Source organism: Heterodontus francisci, chromosome 20, assembly GCF_036365525.1.
Source record: "Heterodontus francisci isolate sHetFra1 chromosome 20, sHetFra1.hap1, whole genome shotgun sequence".
NCBI classification, from domain to species: Eukaryota; Metazoa; Chordata; class Chondrichthyes; order Heterodontiformes; family Heterodontidae; genus Heterodontus; species Heterodontus francisci.
This window is the reverse complement of record NC_090390.1, coordinates 30,302,802-30,318,621: the sequence shown is the minus strand read 5'-3', so window position 1 is coordinate 30,318,621 and position 15,820 is coordinate 30,302,802. Positions and strand designations below refer to the sequence as shown.

At 45.2% G+C, this 15,820-nt stretch overlaps 1 protein-coding gene across 6 annotated transcripts in view; it reads left to right on the top strand.

Annotated features, from left to right (window-relative positions):
* The window catches only part of prkg1b (protein kinase cGMP-dependent 1b), an 847,749-nt gene that overhangs the window by 672,819 nt on the left and 159,110 nt on the right, over positions 1-15,820 (top strand). For all 6 annotated transcript variants that reach the window (XM_068052493.1, XM_068052492.1, XM_068052491.1 and 3 more), the window contains one exon: positions 4,858-4,923. In XM_068052493.1, coding sequence (XP_067908594.1) covers positions 4,858-4,923 — 66 coding nt within the window. The remainder of the gene's footprint in view (positions 1-4,857; positions 4,924-15,820) is intronic.

Sequence of the window (15,820 nt, the reverse complement as noted above, 5' to 3'; positions counted from 1 at the left end):
AAACAAGGATGAGAATTTTAAAATTGAGGCATTGCTTGATTGGGAGCCAATGTAGGTCAGTGAGCACTGGGGTGATGGGTAAATAGGACTTGGTACAAGTTAAGATACAGAAAGCAGAGTTTTGGATGACTTCAAGTTTACAGAGGGTAGAATGAGGGAGGCTGGTCAGGATTTCATTCGAATAGTCAAGTCTAGAGGTACAAAGAAATCAATGAGGGTTTCAGCAGCAGATGAGCTAAGGCTGAGGTGAAGTTGGGCAATGTTACACAGATGGAAATAGGCAGTCTTAGTAGTGGTGCGGATATGTGATCGGAAGCGCGTCTTGGAGTCAAATATGCTACCAAGGTTGTGAACAGTCTGGGTCAGCCTCAGTCAGTCAGAGGAATGGAGTTGGTAGATAGAGAATGGAATTTGGAGCAGGGACCAAAAACAATGGTTCAGTCTTCTCAGTATTGGAGGAAATTTCTGCTCATCCAATACTGGATGTCAGATAAGCAGTTTGATAATTTAGCAACAGTGGAGGAGTTGAGAGAAGCAGCGGTGAGGTAAAGCTGGGGCCGTTGGTGTACTTGAGAAAACTAATGCTGTGCTTTTGGAGGCTGTAGCTGAGAGACAGCATGCAGGTGATAAATAGGAAGGAGGCAAAGGATAGATCATTGGGGGACACCAGAGGTAACAGTGCAGAAGAGGGAAGAGAAGCCATTGCAAGTGATACTCTGGCTATGATTAGATAGATAAGAATGGAACCAGGCAAGTGCAGTCCCACTCAGTTGGACGACATTGGAGAGGGATAACGTGATCAACCAAATAAACAACTGTAAATAGATCAAGAAGAATGTCATCTGTGACTTTGATAAAAGCCATTCGGTATTGTAGCGGGGACAGAAACCTGACTGGATGGATTCAAACATGGAGTTCTGGGAAAAATGGGCACAGATTTGGGAAGCGACAACACATTCATGGACTTTGTAGAGGAAAGAGAGGTTGGAGATGGAATGGTAGCTTGAACGGACAGTGGGGTCAAGGGTTTTTTTGAGGAGAGGGGCGATGACAGCAGATTTAAAGGAGAGTGGAACAGCACCTGAAGAGAGTGAACCTTTAACACTATCTCCTGACATGGGGACCAGGAGGGGAAGTTGGGTGATTATCAGTTTAGTGGGAATAGAGTCAATTGAGCAGGAGGTTGGTCCCATGGACAGAATGAGCTTGGAAATGTCATGAGGTGATTGAGGAGAGAAACTAGAGAAAGATGCCAGTTCAGGGCTAGGGCAGGGGGGAGCTTTAGAGGAACTTTGGCTCGGTGAGCTAGTGGAAGGGAGGGAAGTGGCAGAGGCAGTTGATTGGATGGTCTCAATCTTAGTGACAAAGTAGTCCATAAGCTCTTTGTAGTTATCAGTGGAGGAGACAGTGAGGAGGATTTAAGAAGATGGATGGATTACAGTCGGCTCAAGAAGTTGGGGGTTATCCTTGCATTCCGGGATGATCCAGTAATAGGGAGCAATTTTCGCAGATGAGATCACTAAAAATACAAGTGCAGAAAATGTGTAAAATCTGATCATCCTTCCTATTGAAGGGTTGAGAGAGAGGGACTTCGACAGGGGAGCTCATGGACAAGAAATTATCCATAAGCATTACTCTAGAAAGTGTTTAGTTTCTATTTGACAGGCATGTGCAGAGCTGTATGTACCTGTGCCTTGTACTAAAGGTTGCTTAATGGCTGCTCGTTGATGTTGTCAGCAGATAATTGTGTGGGTGACAGCTGAGGAAAGGCAGCATGTAAGGTTAAAGTTGAGCAGTCCAAAGGGAGAGTATGAAGATGAGGGCTGGCATGTTAGGAATCAGAGCCAGTTTGTCTTTGTGGTGGAATGTTGTTTTGTCCCCAGAATTCCCCTTTCTATGTACAGAAAGCTGATTGCAGTGCTTTCAATTTCAAAGTGTGCGCTGAGTATGAGGGTTTCCATTGATTACTGCTTGTTTAGTCATGACTCAGTAGACAGAGTAAAATATCGATGCCTGAATAATATTCCAGCCTATGTATCAATATTTGGAGAGACATCCACTATTGTGTTCCATAGTGCTTGTGTTTCATGATTAGTTTCACTCCTATTCTGCAGCACTGTAAGGGCTCCCTTTCTAAGGTGTTGTGCATTTTGTCATAGCACCGCATGGAATAAGAGTGATCATTGGTGATCATAGGCCCAGAGTAGTTACAGGCAGGTGACATTTGTTGCATCTCAAGGACAATTTGATGAGTAGACGGAATGTTGTCCTGGAGACAAACGTGTTAACCAACAGGTGCAGTGGACTGCAAGAGCCAAATTGGAAGCATCCCATCACAGGGAAACAGTACGGTACAAAAGCAGTGGCAAGGGTTTGTATTTGCTGATATAGATAGAAGCAGCAGCTTGGGTAAGTAAAGGGCCCCCGGTGATGAGCGACAAACGGACATTTTTGACGAACTGTGTGCTTTTTGAAATGCCCCTGGTGGTATCGAGTTCTTGCCACCCTCAGCAGTTGTAACTCCTGGTGTCCTGTTGCTTCTTGACCCTGGAGGTGCTCTGGATGAAGGCCAGACTCCTTCCAATGTACAGGATACTGCGGTTGGCTGTTTAAAAGCTGAGAGGGTTTTATGTGGAGCCTAATGGAAGGGAACGATTTCCAGAGAAATATGAACAATACAGACACTGAAACAGAGTTGGAGAACTCCTCCTCAGAATACAGTGATGAAGAAACAGATGGGGAGATATCTGAGTTAGTGAATTTATTTTCCTTAAATTGCATCTGTTTGGCTGAACTGTACACAGTTGACTTCTTTTGAATAAAACACCTCTGAGCTTTAAACTTAATTTGGATCCTTTTCAATGTAAGTACAGTTGCTGACAAAAGGAAATGAGAAACATTTGAATTAAAACATATTTACAAAACAATTTAGAAATCACAAGCCGAGTTGCTTAAGAGGTTAAATTTCTGAAAAGCTTCTAAAACTTATTTAAGTTAATCTGAGACGTCAACTAAAATATTTAGCTTTCAGTAGACCTCATTTGATTGTAAAGCCATCTAACATCAACAAGGCTGAATGTTAAGTCACTAATAATGTGTTGGATACATAACAACATAAGAGTTTAGCATTTTTAATGCATTTATATTGTTGAAGTTTTAATGATTTCCTGGGCTATTGCATCACGCTGACAAGAAATCTGTTTTTTATTATGTGTTATAAATATAATGTTTATCATTGTAACTAAAACAAAAAACTGACTGCAAATTGTGGCTTCACCATAAATATGGGAAAGATAATATCTGTAAGTTGTTGCTCAATGACTACATAGCAACAGAGACAGTCTCCTTTCTTAAAGTTGCAAACTTTCCTTATTGTAAAATGGTACCTCTGCTGACAGGAAATAGCTGAGAATTACTCACCCTGCTCTCTGCCCCAACAACAAAAAGCACCCAAGACATGTGGAAAGCTGTGCTCTTAAAGGGACACTGTCATCATCAAAAAGACTTGTCAGCATTGCTTTTTTTCCTCATCTTGAGCAGGCTGAAAGAGCTGTTTATCATTTTCTCTGCAATTGCCGTAACTTTTGATTGGTGATCATGATCCATTTCAGCCTGACCTCCATCATTCTGAAGTGTTTGTGCAACTGTTTAAAGGAAAGATTTGTCAAAAGGCTGCTCACATTATTGATAAAGGCCTTGGGCGAGGGAATTTCTTGTACAATACAGAGTTATGTAGGTCGGTGACAAATATAAGGGAGATGATGTGCTGATCACGTGGAGGGGACGGGCTGTTCATCCCCGGCAATGGCGTTAGCTGCCTGTGCACAGGCGCTGATGCCATTTTTATAGGGCTGTCAGCCCTACCAGGACATTTAAATATTTAAAGGGAAGTGGAATTAAAATAAATAAATACAGCTCTTTTGCCCATCTCCCAACCCCCCAATAACAATTAAATTAATTATTTGCCCTTCTCCTCGCCTGAAAGCACTTACCGTTACAATCTGACCTTCTCCCCGGCCCCCCAAACTACACAAACTTTCAACTCCAACCCTTCCCACCACCCCCTACACCCATAGCGTTAATTTGACCCCATTCCTGCCCCCTCCCACACTGATAAACTTACCTCCTCCCCCCTCCCCACCAGTGTGGCGCCTAGTTTCCCCGGACGGGGATCCAAAGGTGTGGGAGTGCCGGCTACCGGGCTGAAGATCGCAGTGGGACAACAGGCGGCGACGTGAGTTTCATTAACTCATTCGTTTTAATTTATTTAAATATTCATTTGGGGTTCCCATCACCAGGGAACTTTAACTCTCAGAAAAGCAAGTTAAAATTGGGGGACCTTGGCGGTAAGTCCCACGGGCGATTTCAATTGCTCGCCTGCCTGCTTTCCGTTGAGCAGGCACGGCTAAAATTGCCACAAGTTAGTGTAGAGAGAAAAGGTCATCTCGGTCTTTCACTGAGCTCACTGAACTGAATGGAATTGATTGTCAATATTTGTTTCCTTTTACAAACAGAAACTGGAAAATGCCACGCTCAAGTCAAAATCCTGCTTAAGATTGAATCAGCAGCTGCCTGTCAATGTGATATATCATCTTAGTGAATGACTATTGTCATTCACTCAGAGCTATTCCACAGCTGTGGGTCTGGCATTCTGATGTTGCCCTCCCTTGTTACCAGTGAACACACTGCCCAGTATTCTTTCAGTATAACAGGTTGTATAATATGCGGCTGATGCAGTATTCACCAGGTTCCCAGCCACTGCCAAAATTTAAAGTTATCCCACACTGTCCTCAGTGCCAATAAGTCTAAATGATGTGTGCAACCTTAGTTTACATTGTACTTCTGTTTTTTTTTCAGAGAGGATGTGAGGACAGCCAATGTTATCGCAGCTGAAACAGTGACCTGCCTAGTGATTGACAGAGAGTAAGTAAAACAAATCTTATCACTTCCATGTCTACATATCTGGGTAAATCACGGTACATATAAGACCACATAGTAATGTCTGGATGCATTATTTCACCTATAAGGTCATATGACACAAACACACAGCAAACATCTGCAAAGGTAGCTTTTATACTAGGTGGCATAGATCAAGGATGCCTCTTGCCAAGTAAAACAGGGAGACACAGCAATAAAGGGCAATCATTATTGAAATGAAAATCAGGTGGGCTCTACAGCAGGGGTGCCACCTGCCCCGATCAGATTACCGCTCGGGTGGTGACGATCTATCCCTAAGTGTGGCTGGAAAATGGGCATCTTGGTGTTTGGTGTTCTGTCAATCTTGATCTTCCTAGAAACATTGCTAATGATTAATTGTAACAACTGCACTTCAATTATTCACAAAATAAAGATTTTACAGACATGCTGAACAGTTTGTTGTTGTAATGGGTTCATTAGCAAATATTGACATTTTACTATATGTGTAGAATTGGATTTGCTACTTCAGTGAGGTAATAATTACATTTCAAAGGTATTGGAAAGATCCTAAAGTACACCTGTCATAATATTAACAAAGATCATGTAAAATTTCAATTTGACTAACATAAGGTGAGCAGAATGATGCCAGATTTAACTTGGGAGGTACAATTCAATGGGAAATTGTTAAATCTAGTCCAAGAAATGTATTTAATGGTTTTCTTGCTGTCACAGTGTTGATATTTTTGATCACTTCTTTCTTCATAGAACTGATATTATGATTGTGTTATGTTCAGATTTTGTGTTAATAAAGTGAATTCCGACAGGCTTAAAAACAAAATAACTGGTAGCAGGCAGTGAATGCTTGTGTTGAGGTTGGATGAGCAAGCTTGTGGAAACCACAATAGTGAAGGGTCAATGACCGCACCCTAGGTACATTACCTCAGGATTACCCACTTTCATCTTGAGAATGTTAGGAGGTGACCTATGACCTCTTACAACTTACACTCCAAGTGGGAATTAGATCATAGAATCATGCAGCACAAAATGAGACCATCTGCCTATCAGACCTGTGCTGACTCTTCAATAGAGCTATCCAATTAGTGCCACTCTCTTACTCTTTCCCCATAGCCTTGCACTTTTTTTTTCTTTTATTTATCCAGATATTTATCCAGTTCCCTTTTGAAAGTTACTATTGAATCTGCTTCCACCTTTCAGTTAGTCCCTTCAAGATTATAACTTGGTGCATCTAAAAGTCTCTCCTCATCTTCTTTCTGGCTCCTTTGCCAATTATCTTAAGCCTGTGTCCTCAGGTTAATGACCCTTTTTCCAGTGTAAACAGTTTCACCATATCTGCTAAATCAAAACCCTTTATAATTTTGAACACCTCAAGTAAGTCTTCCCCTAACCTTCTCTGCTCGAAGGTGAACAATCCCGGCATCTCTAGTCTCTCCACATAACTGAAATCCCTCATCCCTGGTATCATTCTAGTAAATCTCCAGTGCATCCTCTCCAAGGCCTTGATGAAGTGAGTCATCTACGAGTGAATTGCTACCAGGGAAGAAGCCAGCATCACAGGCCACAGATGGGACAAAGGAATTCTTAAGCAGTCAGGTTTCAAAACAAAACTGCAAGGTGTTGGCCTGAGGCCTGGTGTCTGGAACTGGAGGCTCAAAAAAAAGTGCAGGAGGTTAGCTTTGAAGTTCGAAGTAATCTGAAAGAAATGCAATGCCAAAAACAAGTAAGTCAGACGTTGAAAGGAATGGAGCACATGGTTCATTTTATTCCATGTTCTCCAGTGCAGAAGTGAGTTTAAGCTAAGTAAGTGCTTTGACTGTTACTCTATGTCATTTGTTGTGAAATAGAGAAGGTCAATCATTCACTTTGGGCCTCACATTACCAAGCATTTCTCAGCCTGCCTTTGCAAAGATTGGAGAAGCACACTTATGAAAGGCACAATGTAAAGTTCAGATCACAAGGTGGGGGTTGGGGTGGGGGGTGGCGGGGGGCTATTGTTACAACCCTGGGTCATGCAATCACACAATTAGATTTTGGACAACACTCTTAAATGTTTACGGGATGACCAGCACCAATATACTTGAGAGAATATCGATGGCGCACCCAAAATTTGTAAAGCTTGAATTCGTCCAAAAACCTCCATTTTGTGGCTAGGATGCAATGTGACAGACTGTAAAACAGAATAAGCTTTCAGCCCAGTGAGGCCACCTCAAGCAGCCGTAAATGTGTCATTTAACGTTGGACTGTCAAAGCATTGGGGCCAAATGTCAACTTAAAGAAAAATAAATTTCCCCCAAATTCAAGGTTCCCCAATTGCAAAGGCAGATAGGTCAGCTACTCCCAGAGTCTGCTCTGTGCTGGTCTGAAACATGTGATTCTGCACTCTGCTGGTCTGGAACCAGTTATTCTGTACTGTGCTGGTCTGGAATCTGTTATTCTGTACGCTGCTGGTCTGGAAACATGTATTCTGCACTCTGCTGGCCTGGAATCTGTTATTCTGCACTGTGCTAATCTGGAATGTGTGATTCTGCTCTCTGCTGGTCTGGAATCTGTTATTCTGCACTGTGCTGATCTGGAACCAGTTATTCTGCTCTCTGCTGGTCTGGGATCTGTTATTCTGCACACCGCTGCTCTGGAACCAGATACTCTGCACTGTGCTGGTCTGGAATCTGTTATTCTGCACTCCGCTGGTCTGGAACCAGATACTCTGCACTGTGCAGGTCTGGAATCTGTTATTCTGCTCTGTGCTGGTCTGGAATCAGTTATTCTGCACTGTGCTGGTCTGGAACCAGTTATTCTGCTCTGTGCTGGTCTGAAACATGTGATTCTGCACTCTGCTGGTCTGCAATCTGTTATCCTGCACTCTGCTGGTTTGGAACCAGATATTCTGCACTCTGCTGGTGTGGAACCAGTTATTCTGCACTCTGCTGGTCTGGAATCTGTTATTCTTCATTGTGCTGGTCTGGAACTAGTTATTCTGCTCTGTGCTGGTCTGAAATCAGTTACTCTGCACTGTACTGGTCTGGAACCAGTTATTCTGCTCTCTGCTGGTCTGGAACCAGTTATTCTACATGCTGCTGGTTTCGAATCTGTTATTCTGCACTCTGCTGGTCTGGAACCAGATACTCTGCACTGTGCTGGTCTGGAATCAGTTATTCTGCACTCTGCTTGTCTGGAACCAGTTATTCTACACTCTGCTGGTCTGAACCAGTTATTCTGTACTCTGCAGGTATGGAACCTGATATTCTGCACTCTGCTGGTCTGGAAGCAGATATTCTGCACTCTGCTGGTTTGGAATCTGTTATTTTGCTCTGTGCTGGTCTGGAACCAGTTATTCTGCATTCTGCTGGTATGGAATCTGTTATTCTGCACTGTGCTGGTCTGGAACCAGTTATTCTGCACTCTGCTGGTCTGGAATCTGTTATTCTGCACTCTGCTGGTCTGGAACCAGGTATTCTGCACTCTGCTGGTCTGGATTCTGTTATTCTGCACTGTGCTGGTCTGGAACCAGGCAATCTGCACTCTGCTGGTCTGGATTCTGTTATTCTGCACTCTGCTGGTCTGGAACCTGTTATTCTACACTCTGCTGGTCTGGAACCAGTTATTCTGTACTCTGCTGGTCTGGAACCTGTTATTCTGCTCTCTGCTGGTCAGGATTCTGTTATTCTGCACTGTGCTGGTCTGGAACCAGTTATTCTGCACTCTGCTGGTCTGGAATCAGTTATTCTGCAGTGTGCTGGTCTGGAATCTGTTATTCTGCAATCTGGTGTTCTGGAATCAGTTATTCTGCTCTCTGCTGGTCTGGAATCTGTTATTCTGCAGTGTGCTGGTCTGGAATCTGTTATTCTGCACTCTGTTGGTCTGGAAGCAGGTATTCTGCATTCTGCTGGTCTGGAATCTGTTATTCTGCACTGTGTTGGTCTGGATCCTGATATGCTACACTCTGCTGGTATGGAATCTGTTATTCTGCACTGTGCTGGTCTGGAACCAGTTATTCTGCACACTGCTGGTCTGGAACCAGTTATTCTACACTCTGCTGGTCTGAACCAGTTATTCTGTACTCTGCAGGTATGGAACCTGATATTCTGCACTCTGCTGGTCTGGAAGCAGATATTCTGCACTCTGCTGGTTTGGAATCTGTTATTTTGCTCTGTGCTGGTCTGGAACCAGTTATTCTGCATTCTGCTGGTATGGAATCTGTTATTCTGCACTGTGCTGGTCTGGAACCAGTTATTCTGCACTCTGCTGGTCTGGAATCTGTTATTCTGCACTCTGCTGGTCTGGAACCAGGTATTCTGCACTCTGCTGGTCTGGATTCTGTTATTCTGCACTGTGCTGGTCTGGAACCAGGCAATCTGCACTCTGCTGGTCTGGATTCTGTTATTCTGCACTCTGCTGGTCTGGAACCTGTTATTCTACACTCTGCTGATCTGGAACCAGTTATTCTGTACTCTGCTGGTCTGGAACCTGTTATTCTGCTCTCTGCTGGTCAGGATTCTGTTATTCTGCACTGTGCTGGTCTGGAACCAGTTATTCTGCACTCTGCTGGTCTGGAATCAGTTATTCTGCAGTGTGCTGGTCTGGAATCTGTTATTCTGCAATCTGGTGTTCTGGAATCAGTTATTCTGCTCTCTGCTGGTCTGGAATCTGTTATTCTGCAGTGTGCTGGTCTGGAATCTGTTATTCTGCACTCTGTTGGTCTGGAAGCAGGTATTCTGCATTCTGCTGGTCTGGAATCTGTTATTCTGCACTGTGTTGGTCTGGATCCTGATATGCTACACTCTGCTGGTATGGAATCTGTTATTCTGCACTGTGCTGGTCTGGAACCAGTTATTCTGCACACTGCTGGTCTGGAACCAGTTATTCTGCACTCTGCTGGTCTGGAATCTGTTATTCTGCACTGTGCTGGTCTGGAACCAGGCAATCTGCACTCTGCTGGTCTGGATTCTGTTATTCTGCACTCTGCTGGTCTGGAACCTGTTATTCTACACTCTGCTGGTCTGGAACCAGTTATTCTGTACTCTGCTGGTCTGGAACCTGATATTCTGCACTCTGCTGGTCTGGTAGCATACACTCTGCACTCTGCTGGTCTAGAATCTGTTATTCTGTACTGTGCTGTTCTGGAACCAGTTATTCTGCACTGTGCTGGTCTGGAACCAGTTATTTTGCTCTGTGCTGGACTGGATCCAGTTATTCTGCATTCTGCTGGTGTGGAATCTGTTATTCTACACAGTGCTGGCCTGGGAACTGTTTTTCTGCACTCTGCTGGTCTGGAACCAGGTATTCTGCACTGTGCTGGTCTGGAACCAGTTATTCTGCACTGTGCTGGTCTGGAATCTGATATTCTGCACTCTGCTGGTCTGGAACCAGTTAATCTGCACTTTGCTGGTCTGGAACCAGTTATTCTGCACTGTGCTGGTCTGGAATTTGTTATTCTGCACTATGCTGGTCTAGAACCAGATATTCTGCTCTCTGCTGGTCTCGATTCTGTTATTCTGCACTCTGCTGGTTTGGAATCTGTTATTCTGCACTCTGCTGGTCTGGAATCTCTTATTCTGGACTCTGCTGGTCTGGAACCAGATATTCTGCACTGTGCTGGTCTGGAACCAGTAATCCTGCACTCTGCTGGTCTGGAACCAGTCATTCTGCACTATGCTGGTCAGGAATCTGTTATTCTGCTCTCTGCTGGACTGGAATCTGTTATTCTGCACTGTGCTGATCCAGAACCAGTTATTCTGCACTCTGCTGTTCTGGAACCAGTTATTCTGCTCTCTGCTGGTCTGGAATCTGTTATTCTGCAGTGTGCTGGTCTGGAATCTGTTATTCTGCACTGTGCTGGTCTGGAACCAGTTATTCTGCACTGTGCTGGTCTGGAACCAGTTATTCTGCACTGTGCTGGTCTGGAACCAGTTATTCTACACTCTGCTGGTCTGGAATCTGTCTTTCTGCACTGTGCTGGTCTGGAACCTGTTATTCTGCACTCTGCTGGTCTGGCACCTGATATGCTGCACTCTGCTGGTCTGAAATCAGTTACTCTGCACTGTACTGGTCTGGAACCAGTTATTCTGCTCTCTGCTGGTCTGGAAGCAGGTATTCTGCATTCTGCTGGTCTGGAATCTGTTATTCTGCACTCTGCTGGTCTGGAACCAGTTATTTTGCACTGTGCTGGTCTGGAACCAGTTATTCTGCATTCTGCTGGTCTGGAATCTTTTATTCCGCACTCTGCTGGTCTGGAACCAGTTATTCTGCTCTGTTCTGGTCTGGAACCAGGTATTCTGCTCTGTGCTGGTCTGGAATCTGTTATTCTGGACTCTGCTGGTCTGGAACCAGATATATTGCACTATGCTGGTCTGGAATCTGTTATTCTGCTCTTTGCTGGTCTGGAATCTGTTATTCTGCACTCCGCTGGTCTGGAACCAGTAATTCTGCACTGTGCTGGTCTGGAGCCAGTAATTCTGCACTGTGCTGGTCTGGAACCAGTTATTCTGCACTCTACTTGTCGGGAACCAGTTATTCTGCACTATGCTGGTCTGGAATCTGTTATTCTGCTCTTTGCTGGTCTGGAATCTGTTATTCTGCACTCCGCTGGTCTGGAACCAGTTATTCTGCACTCTGCTGGTGTGGAATCTGTTATTCTGCACTCTGCTGGTCTGGAATCTTTTATTCCGCACTCTGCTGGTCTGGAGCCAGTTATTCTGCACTGTGCTGGTCTGGAACCAGTAATTCTGCACTGTGCTGGTCTGGAACCAGTTATTCTGCACTGTGCTGGTCTGGAACCAGTTATTCTGCACTGTGCTGGTCTGGAACCAGTTATTCTGCACAGTGCTGGTCTGGAACCAGATATTCTGCTCTCTGCTGGTCTCGATTCTGTTATTCTGCACTGTGCTGGTCTGGAACCAGTTATTCTGCACTGTGCTGGTCTGGAATCTGTTATTCTGCACTCTGCTAGTCTGGAACCAGTTATTCTGCACTGTGCTGGTCTGGAACCAGTTATTCTGCACAGTGCTGGTCTGGAACCAGATATTCTGCTCTCTGCTGGTCTCGATACTGTTATTCTGCTCTGTGCTGGTCTGAACCAATTATTCTGCACTGTGCTGGCCTGGAACCAGATATTCTGCTCTCTGCTGGCCTCGATTCTGTTATTCTGCACTGTGCTGGTCTGGAACCTGATATTCTGCACTCTGCTGGTCGGTAACCAGTTATTCTGCACTGTGCTGGTCTGGAATCTGTTATTCTGCACTGTGCTGGTCTGGAACCTGATATTCTGCACTCAGCTGGTCGGGAACCAGTTATTCTGCACTGTGCTGGTCTGGAATCTGTTATTCTGCACTGTGCTGGTCTGGAATCTGATATTCTGCACTGTGCTATTCTAGAACCAGTTATTCTGCACTCTGCTGGTCTGGAATCAGTTATTCTGCACTGTGCTGGTCTGGAATCTGTTATTCTGCACTCTACTGGTCGGGAACCAGTTATTCTGCACTGTGCTGGTCTGGAATCTGTTATTCTGCACTCTGCTGGTGTGGAATCTGTTATTCTGCACTCTGCTGGTCTGGAACCAGTTATTTTGCACTGTGCTGGTCTGGAACCAGTTATTCTGCACTCTGCAGGTGTGGAATCTGTTATTCTGCACTGTGCTGGTCTGGGATCTGTTTTTCTGCGCTGTGCTGGTCTGGAATCTTTTATTCCGCACTCTGCTGGTCTGGAACCAGTTATTCTGCACTGTCCTGTCTGGAACCAGTAATTCTGCACTGTGCTGGTCTGGAACCAGTTATTCTGCACTCTACTTGTCGGGAACCAGTTATTCTGCACTGGGCTGGTCTGGAATCTGTTATTCTGCTCTCTGCTGGTCTGGAATCTGTTATTCTGCACTCTGCGGGTGTGGAACCAGTTATTCTACACTCTGCTGGTCTGGAAGCAGTTATTCAGTACTCTGCTGGTCTGGAACCTGATATTCTGCACTCTGCTGGTCTGGAAGCAGATATTCTGCACTCTACTGGTCTGGAACCAGTCATTCTGCACTGTGCTGGTCTGGAATCTGTTATTCTGCACTCTGCTGGTGTGGAACCTGTTATTCTGCACTCTGCTGGTCTGGAACCAGTTATTTTGCACTGTGCTGGTCTGGAACCAGTTATTCTGCACTCTGCTGGTGTGGAATCTGTTATTCTACACTGTGCTGGTCTGGGATCTGTTTTTCTGCGCTGTGCTGGTCTGGAATCTTTTATTCCGCACTCTACTGGTCTGGAACCAGTTATTCTGCACTGGGCTGGTCTGGAACCAGTAATTCTGCACTGTGCTGGTCTGGAACCAGTTATTCTGCACTGTGCTGGTTTGGAATCTGTTATTCTGCACTCTGCTGGTCTGGAACCAGTTATTCTGCACTGTGCTGGTCTGGAACCAATTATTCTGCACAGTGCTGGTCTGGAACCAGATATTCTGCTCTCTGCTGGTCTCGATTCTGTTATTCTGCACTGTGATATTCTGGAACCAGTTATTCTCCACTGTGCTGGTCTGGAATCTGTTACTCTGCACTCTGCTGGTCTGGAACCAGTTATTCTGCACTGTGCTGGTCTGGAACCAGATATTCTGCTCTCTGCTGGTCTCGATTCTGTTATTCTGCACTGTGATATTCTGGAACCAGTTATTCTCCACTGTGCTGGTCTGGAATCTGTTACTCTGCACTCTGCTGGTCTGGAATCAGTTATTCTGCACTGTGCTGGTCTGGAATCTGTTACTCTGCACTCTGCTGGTCTGGAACCAGTTATTCTGCACTGTGCTGGTCTGGAACCAATTATTCTGCACTGTGCTGGTCTGGAACCAGATATTCTGCTCTCTGCTGGTCTCGATTCTGTTATTCTGCACTGTGCTATTCTGGAACCAGTTATTCTGCACTGTGCTGGTCTGGAACCTGATATTCTGCACTCTGCTGGTCGGTAACCAGTTATTCTGCACTCTGCTGGTCTGGAATCTGTTATTCTGCTCTCTGCTGGTCGGTAACCAGTTATTCTGCACTGTGCTGGTCTGGAATCTGTTATTCTGCACTGTGCTATTCTGGAACCAGTTATTCTGCACTCTGCTGGTCTGGAATCTGTTATTCTGCACTGTGCTGGTCTGGAACCTGATATTCTGCACTCTGCTGGTCGGTAACCAGTTATTCTGCACTGTGCTGGTCTGGAATCTGTTATTCTGCACTGTGCTGGTCTGGAATCTGTTATTCTGCACTGTGCTGGTCTGGAACCTGATATTCTGCACTCTGCTGGTCGGTAACCAGTTATTCTGCACTGTGCTGGTCTGGAATCTGATATTCTGCACTGTGCTATTCTGGAACCAGTTATTCTGCACTGTGCTGATCTGGAACCAGTTATTCTGCACTCTGCTGGTCTGGAATCAGTTATTCTGCAGTGTGCTGGTCTGGAATCTGTTATTCTGCACTCTGCTGGTGTGGAATCTGTTATTCTGCACTCTGCTGGTCTGGAACCAGTTATTTTGCACTGTGCTGGTCTGGAACCAATTATTCTGCACTCTGCTGGTGTGGAATCTGTTATTCTACTCTGTGCTGGTCTGGGATCTGTTTTTCTGCGCTGTGCTGGTCTGGAATCTGTTATTCTGCACTCTACTGGTCGGGAACCAGTTATTCTGCACTGTGCTGGTCTGGAATCTGTTATTCTGCACTCTGCTGGTGTGGAATCTGTTATTCTGCACTCTGCTGGTCTGGAACCAGTTATTTTGCACTGTGCTGGTCTGGAACCAATTATTCCGCACTCTGCTGGTCTGGAACCAGTTATTCTGCACTGTGCTGGTCTGGAACTAGTAATTCTGCACTGTGCTGGTCTGGAACCAGTTATTCTGCACTCTACTTGTCGGGAACCAGTTATTCTGCACTGTGCTGGTCTGGAATCTGTTATTCTGCTCTCTGCTGGTCTGGAATCTGTTATCTGCACTCTGCTGGTGTGGAACCAGTTATTCTACACTCTGCTGGTCTGGAAGCAGTTATTCAGTACTCTGCTGGTCTGGAACCTGATATTCTGCACTCTGCTGGTCTGGAAGCAGATATTCTGTACTCTACTGGTCTGGAACCAGTCATTCTGCACTGTGCTGGTCTGGAACCAGATATTCTGCACTCTGCTGGTCTGGAATCAGTTATTCTGCAGTGTGCTGGTCTGGAATCTGTTATTCTGCACTCTACTGGGCGGGAACCAGTTATTCTGCACTGTGCTGGTGTGGAATCTGTTATTCTGCACTCTGCTGGTCTGGAACCAGTTATTTTGCACTGTGCTGGTCTGGAACCAGTTATTCTGCACTCTGCTGGTGTGGAATCTGTTATTCTGCACAGTGCTGGTCTGGGATCTGTTTTTCTGCGCTGTGCTGGTCTGGAATCTTTTATTCCGCACTCTGCTGGTCTGGAACCAGTTATTCTGCACTGTGCTGCTCTGGAACCAGTAATTCTGCACTGTGCTGGTCTGGAACCAGTTATTCTGCACTGTGCTGGTCTGGAACCAGTTATTCTGCACTGTGCTGGTCTGGAACCAATTATTCTGCACTGTGCTGGTCTGGAACCAGATATTCTGCTCTCTGCTGGTCTCGATTCTGTTATTCTGCACTGTGCTATTCTGGAACCAGTTATTCTGCACTGTGCTGGTCTGGAACCTGATATTCTGCACTCTGCTGGTCGGTAACCAGTTATTCTGCACTGTGCTGGTCTGGAATCTGTTATTCTGCACTGTGCTATTCTGGAACCAGTTATTCTGCACTGTGCTGATCTGGAATCTGTTATTCTGCACTGTGCTATTCTGGAACCTGATATTCTGCACTGTGCTGGTCTGGAACCAATTATTCTGCACTCTGCTGGTGTGGAATCTGTTATTCTACACTCTGCTGGTCTGGGATCTGT